Raw genomic sequence first — 6,989 nt, 5'->3', positions numbered from 1 at the left:
ATGTACATGAAAAAGTGCTCATTGTCACTAATCAAAGAAATGCAAATCAAAAGCTCAGTGAAATATCATCTCACCAAAGTTAAAATGTCTACTCAAAAAGACAGAGGGTAACAAGTGTTGGCAAGGATGTGGAAGAAAGGGAATCCTTGTGCACTGTTAGTGGAAATGTAGAATTATGGAGGATCCTCAAATAATAAAAAATAGAACTACCATATAATGCAGAATTTCAAATTTTGAATATTGATAATTTAGCCAATCTAAATTTAGTGTTAAGATAAATGAAATGAGAACACTTGGTTTAGTGGGCTTTAATTTCTGTGTGAATCTAGCTATTGCCTGTAAAAATAATTAACACAGCATAGCACCAAAAATCTAAATTCTTAAAAATAAGTGCCAAAGCACTTTCTTTTCTTTTCTTCTTGGGAAGTTTTCTTACTATTGTAACTCAAAGCCTCTACCGACTCATTTTTTTCAGTCAGTTAATTTTCTACGTGATTTTACCATGTATATCTAAAAGTTTATGAATAATAGAGATTTTTAATATTTTGGCAGGGTAAATTGAATACTACTTGAAATTTAAATTTTGTATAGAGTAGGAAGTTAAGGGAAAAATATGACTTTAAAATTAACCAACTTGTTATCTCATTCTAAGATAAATTAGCCCTTAGCATTTGGCCTGGCTGTTATAGTTTCTTTTTCTTTCTTCCTTCCTTCCTTCCTTCCTTCCTTCCTTCCTTCCTTCCTTCCTCCCTCCCTCCCTCCCTCCCTCCCTCCCTCCCTCCCTTCCTTCCTTCCTTTCTCTTTCTTTCTTTCTTTCTTTCTTTCTTCTTTCTTTTGTTTCTTTTCTTTTTTCTTTCTTTCCTTTCCTTCTTTCTTTCCTTTCTTCCTTTCTTTCTTTCCTCCTTTCTTTCTTTCCTCCTTTCTTTCTTTCCTTCTTTCTTTCTTTCCTTCTTTCTTTCTTTCTCTCTTTTCTTTCTTTCTTTCTTTCTTTCTTTCTTTCTTTCTTTCTTTCTTTCTTTCTTTCTTTCTTTTTCTTTCTTTCTCTCTCTCTCTCTCTCCCTCCCTCCCTCCCTTCCTTCCTTCCTTCCTTCCTTCCTTCCTTCCTTTCCTTCATCTCTCCCTCCCTTTCCTTCCTCCCTCCCTCCCTCCCTCCTTTCTTTCTTTCTTTCTTTCTTTCTTTCTTTCTTTCTTTCTTTCTTTCTTTCTTTCTTTCTTTCTTTCTTTCAGGTCCCTCAAGACCCACTGAAGTTTTATAAGAAGATTTACTTTTGCCTCAGTTGCCAGCTCTATTTGCCTGCTACAGAGTTTGCTGTATCATCCACCTCACACCACATTTACCGCTGTCGTCACTGCATTAACCTTGACAATGAGACTCGAAAACGAGAATCATGTTTGAAGTACAAATGCTTACTTCAACGACTTTACTATTCAGAAGCTGATTATGAAGATGATTCTAAAATTGCTTTCCTGATGCAGGTATGATCAGTAAATGTTGCCAATCATGGATGAAATTTGTCCATTGATTTTACAGAAAAGATTTCTGCTTTCCCATCCAAACCTATTAAAATAATGTTTCTCCTTCCCATGTTTATTCTTTGTGAAGCTTGCCTCTCTGGCAATTCTGAGTTTATATATGCAGACCTTGTGACAGAAAGTCATTTCAAGAGCTTTAGCTAATATGGTTTAAAATTTTTTTAAAAAGTTTTAAAACACTTATTTCATTTCTTCCCTTTTCCCTCTTTTTTCATTAAAACAAAGTTTCTAATAACGCTAAGCGAATTGCTTATTCTTTATTAAATCTTAATTTCCTCATTTGTAAAATGGGAATAAAATGATCTGCAGTAACCCTGGGGATAAGATGATAGTTACTAATGAATTTTGAAAAGTACTTAATACCATATAAATGTAAGGTAAAGTTAGCATATTGGAAGAAATATACACAGCTTACTCTGGGTTAAATATGCAGTCATGACTGTGAGATTGGTAACATATTATGGTTTGGGCAGAATGAGCAGAGATTTGATGAGAAATAAGCTATGTGCGCAGAAAACCTCATGAATAATGTTTTCCTTTAAAAAATATACTCAGTATAATTTGTTTTCTCAAGTAATAGAATAATTTAAAATTTTATGTTTAGAAGAAAACATTGTTTTTCACAAATGTTTTGACGTGCAGCTACAAGATATTCAGTACCTGACTGAGAACATCTGGGCATCCCAGTCAGTGCTCAGTGCCTGGAACGATCTCAATGATCTGGTCATGGTCAGGTGGGATAAGTCCTTGGAGTGGTCGCCCTGGAACTGCATTCTTCTTACCAAAGATGAAGGCACTGCTCATCTCAAGCTAAAGAGTGTTGAAGAGGTAAGGAGGTCAAACTTTATTTGGGACCTTAATTTGGTCATTGGAATTATTAGAGGTAACTTGACTGCCTTTTACTACATTCCATGCATAAGTTAAATACTTCCATTGGATTAAGAAACAGAGAACCCATGGATAACAGTAACAAAATACATGGATGGTATGTATGGCAGAGATTAAAATTGAAAGGAAGCTAAGACACTTAAAAGGTAAAGATAAGACATCTGAAAGTCTTTCAAGTACCTAACATGAAACCAGACCCTCCTAATAATAGCAAGTTCAAGCACATTAGTTCCACAGTAAATTCCATAAGAACAGGGATATTGTTTAGTTTATTTGTGTCTATATCTCTAATACCTACAACAGTGTCACAGACTAGGGAATTAATAAGTATTTGTTGAATGAATAAATGAATATTATCACCAGATAGGTATTTTGAAAACTAAAGTCTGTCCTTTGATTAATCATCACAAGTCTGCCTAAAAGCACGGTAGATTCTCAAATAAATTCTGTTCATAATTTTGTGTCCTAAATGACAATCATACTGATGGGGTATAGTTCTGAGGCTTCATTTTTCATTTGCTTCCAATTAACTAGGAGTGGGGAAAGCACTGTAAAAATTAAATACCATTTAATTCCAGTAATTTATAAGATGCAATCTGTAAAACATTTTGATGAACAGAATTGAGGGGTCCCTGATGAGTTCCCCGAAAGCTCCGTTTATACTAAGCAAGCCTATGATCCCAACAGCTGATATTGATTCTCTGCCTTCTGCTGATTAAATTGCTGTACTTGAATTCCATGCAAGACGTCAGCTAAGGGAAAATACAGAAATGACTTCAAATATAATAGTCGTTTTGAATCGTGCTATTTCCTGCCTGTGTTTTTATTAGGGAGGGGGAAGGAGTAAAGAGGAGAAACTAGTTAAAGTTTGAACTTTTTTGAATAATTTTCCATTAGGAGTCAGGCTAAGAAAAATTTTACTCTAGGGACTGAAGGAAAGGGTAACAAGAAACTGAAGCTATGTTAAATATTATATTTAGTAAACTAAGCTGCCTCATAAATATTTAATCACTGAAAGCCTAGCCAATACTAGCAATAGTGTTTCATATAGGACCCATAGTGGGATTGAAGTTCATTCCCAAAGCTGATATTCCACTGCTTCTTCAATTCATGCACACAACTCCCTTTGTGTATTTAATCAAATTACTGCAGTATCAAATTAAATGTTCTATTCACATGCATTTCTAATTTCAGGATCTTATTGAATTTCTGTAAATAGAGCTCCGTTTATGCCAAGCAACCCTAGTGTAAATAAAGAAATGACTTCAAATATAATTGTCATTTCAGACAAACTAAAAAATTTGCCTTTTTATGGTTTTGGGCTGGTATAATCTTTTAAGTATTAATATTCAGCCTACTTAAAGAATAGTTTATGTCCTGTTGTAATTTCCAGAATTTCCTAAATGCACAGAGGTATTTGCTATCTCATTGAGTAAAAAAATACTCAAAAATTAAATAATCTTGACTCCTGCAATCATGATACAAATTGTAGGAAAAGCATGGAAAAAGACTTCTGTTCTTTGAACTGTATATGAGGCAGATCAGTTTCTCCTGGTGTGTGCAATGGCCAGAGTAGGACAATAGTGGATTTAAAGTCAAGACACCTGACCCAGTATTTCCCCATTTCTGTCACTAACGATCTTCAGGACATTAAGACCTTCCTTCTTTGCTTCGCAAAATTTTATAAAGGTTAGCGAAAAACATGAAATTGGTCTAAAGGATTAGAGTAGATTAGAGCTTTGAATTCTGACTCTATCACTTATGGGAGAAGTTGGGCAAGTTTGTTAATGTCTCAATGCCCCGGTTTTCTCATCTATAAAATGGGGATAATGGATATTGGATATTTTTCCATATTATATTATTCTTTAAGAGTTACTTATTGTTCCTTTTATTGTATGTACCATAATGTGCTATTCTCATCTTTAATGATTACTTTTTGCCTTTATGCACTTTGAAAACCTATAAAGTTCTCTACATGTTTTGTTTAATGTTGTATAACGGAAATGTGTTAGTATTTCTTGAATGAAATATGGGCTAAGAAGTGTTGGAATAAGGTTAAATGAGTATTTTGACCTGGTGAATTTGTCTGTAGAGAGGAAACTTTTTTAAAAAAAATTGAAGTATAGCTGATTTATAATATATTAGTTTCAGGTGTACAGCACAGTGATTCAATATTTGTATAGATTATACTCTAAAGTTATTATAAAACAATGGCCATATTTGCCTATGCTGTACAATATATTCTTGTTGCTTATTTATTTATACATAGTAGCTTGTGCCTCTTAATGCATACTCCCATCTTGCCTTCCTTTTCCCCACTGGCAGCCACTAGTTTTTTCTCTGCATCTGTGACTCTGTTTTTGTTTTGTTATATACATTTGTTTTATTTTTTAGATTGTACATGCAAGTGATAATATAGAGTATTTGTTTTTCTCTCTCTGACTTATTTCCCTAAGTATAATACTCTCTAGGTCATCTGTGTTGTTGCTAATGGTGGAATTTCATTCTTTTTTTACGGTTGAATAATATTCCATTGTGTATATATACATATATACCATAGAGAGGAAACTTTAAAATAAGCCTAGGATATTTCTACATAATGCTTTCTTTAAGAATGCCACATCCTTTGGCTCCTTTTCTCCAGGGCTTTCTTTATCTTGACTTGACACTATGGAGGGATCTTTAGTAAGGAAATATCTTAGTAAAGAGATACCTAACCTTTCAGAAAACAAATTTTAGGAGGAGGTACAGGTAGTATTTGTGATTTGGTTGAAAAGAAGAGTCAATTAAGATTAATGAAGAGGGGCTTTCCTGGTGGCTCAGTGGTTAAGAATCCGCCTGCCAATGCAGGGGACACAGGTTCGAGCCCCGGTCTGGGAAGATCCCACATGCCGCAGAGCAGCTAAGCCTGTGTGCCACAGCTACTGAGCCTGTGCTCTAAAGCCCGCGAGCCACAACTACTGAGCCCACGTGCCACAACTACTGAAGCCTATGCACCTAGAACCCATGCTCCACAACAAGAGAAGCCACCGTGATGAGAAGCCCATGCACCGCAACGAAGAGCAGCCCCTGCTTGCCACAACTAGAGAAAACCCGCACGTAGCAACAAAGACGCAACGCAGCCAAAAAAACAAAAAGCAAAAAAGATTAATAAAGATAATAGACAGTATTTATTAATTCAACCAGAATTTGCTTTTCAATCTGCCGGATATTGTGATAAGTGCTTGGGGAAAAGCAAGGAAATACTTCATTGTTTCAGTTGCATTTGAGTTTAGCTGCAAATAACAGACTAAGCAGTATAATGACTTAATCAAATATGGGGTTAGTTGTCTTATATAATAGGAATCCAGAGTTTGGCATCTGGGGACTTGTATGGTAGCTCCACGATGCTCTCAGAAACCCAGGCCTTCTAACTTCTTCCTCAGCCATATTTAACCTTTGGCTTTAATCCTAATGATTGTGTACTCTTAGAGACAGATAGCTACTTCATCTTCTGCATTATATCCCCCTCCTAGATATGGCAAAAGCCTAAAGGTACTTCCCACTCCTAAAAAGCTTCCCTGTAAGCTTTATCCAATAACTTCTTTTTAAAAAATGTACATATATACATGTGTGTATATATAAATATATATATATTTCTGCCATATATATGTGTGTACATATATACACATACACACATATGTGTCTATATATATATACACACACACACACACACACACACACACATATATGTCAGAAACTTGTCATATGGCCACCCCTAGCTATAATAAAGCCTAAGAAAGCTGAGCACATCACAAAATACAAAATAAGGCCCCTATATAGAGTCGGGCCTCTAAATATAAATGCAAGAGAGGATGAATATTGGGTTGGCAAGTAGCAGTGTGCCCCTCTCATTAGAAAACAGATTGTCTTATAATGTGGCAAAGCTACATAACAGAGAAAGTTCAAAGTGCTGCTATAGCTGTGGAGAGACAAGAAGCCTAAAAATTAATCATGAACAAATAAAAATGGAAAGACACAAAGATTTGATAAAGGCAAGAAAGTTATTTTCTATTTAGAAGACAGAAGAGAAACACAAGAGAAACAGTGCAGGGACTTATATCTTAGATAGTAAAAGGGGTGACTAAAGAGAAGCTTACATTGTCACAGCACCATTGTGAACTTTATTTTGAACTCTAGAGATATAGAGGGAAGGACTAATTTTAGAAAAAAAAATTCAAGTGGGTAATTGTATCAGTATTGAAATAGATTTAAAGAGAACTAAGGTGACAAGAGCATTCACACAAAAATATTGATTGACTCTTTACCTTATGGTGCCAAGACACACATGTATGAAAAAGACCCAGTGTGAGGGACTTCCCTAGTGGTCCAGTGGGTCAGACTCCACACTCCCAATGGAGGGGACCCGGGTTCAATCCCTGGTCGGGGAACTAGTGCTGCAACTAAGAAGCCCACATGCCACAACTAAAAACAGATCCCTCGTGCTGCAACTAAGACCCAGCGCAGCCAAAATAAATAAATAAATATTTTTTTTAAAAAAGACCCAGTTTGAATCTTTAAGGAGCCTT

At 35.4% G+C, this 6,989-nt stretch overlaps 1 protein-coding gene across 3 annotated transcripts in view; it reads left to right on the top strand.

Annotated features, from left to right (window-relative positions):
• IQUB (IQ motif and ubiquitin domain containing) overlaps positions 1-6,989 on the top strand; it is a 259,797-nt gene that overhangs the window by 54,873 nt on the left and 197,935 nt on the right. For all 3 annotated transcript variants that reach the window (XR_003795298.1, XR_003795297.1, XM_029233994.1), the window contains exons 11-12: positions 1,228-1,476; positions 2,176-2,361. Coding sequence is in view for 1 of the 3 variants with exons in the window: in XM_029233994.1 (XP_029089827.1) it covers positions 1,228-1,476; positions 2,176-2,361 (435 nt within the window). In the remaining 2 variants the exon portion in view is untranslated. The remainder of the gene's footprint in view (positions 1-1,227; positions 1,477-2,175; positions 2,362-6,989) is intronic.

Source organism: Monodon monoceros, unplaced genomic scaffold, assembly GCF_005190385.1.
Source record: "Monodon monoceros isolate NGI ecotype Baffin Bay Population unplaced genomic scaffold, NGI_Narwhal_1 Super_Scaffold_2, whole genome shotgun sequence".
Taxonomy (NCBI): Eukaryota; Metazoa; Chordata; class Mammalia; order Artiodactyla; family Monodontidae; genus Monodon; species Monodon monoceros.
Note: the sequence above shows the minus strand (reverse complement) of the source record. Positions and strands in the feature narration are given on the sequence as shown.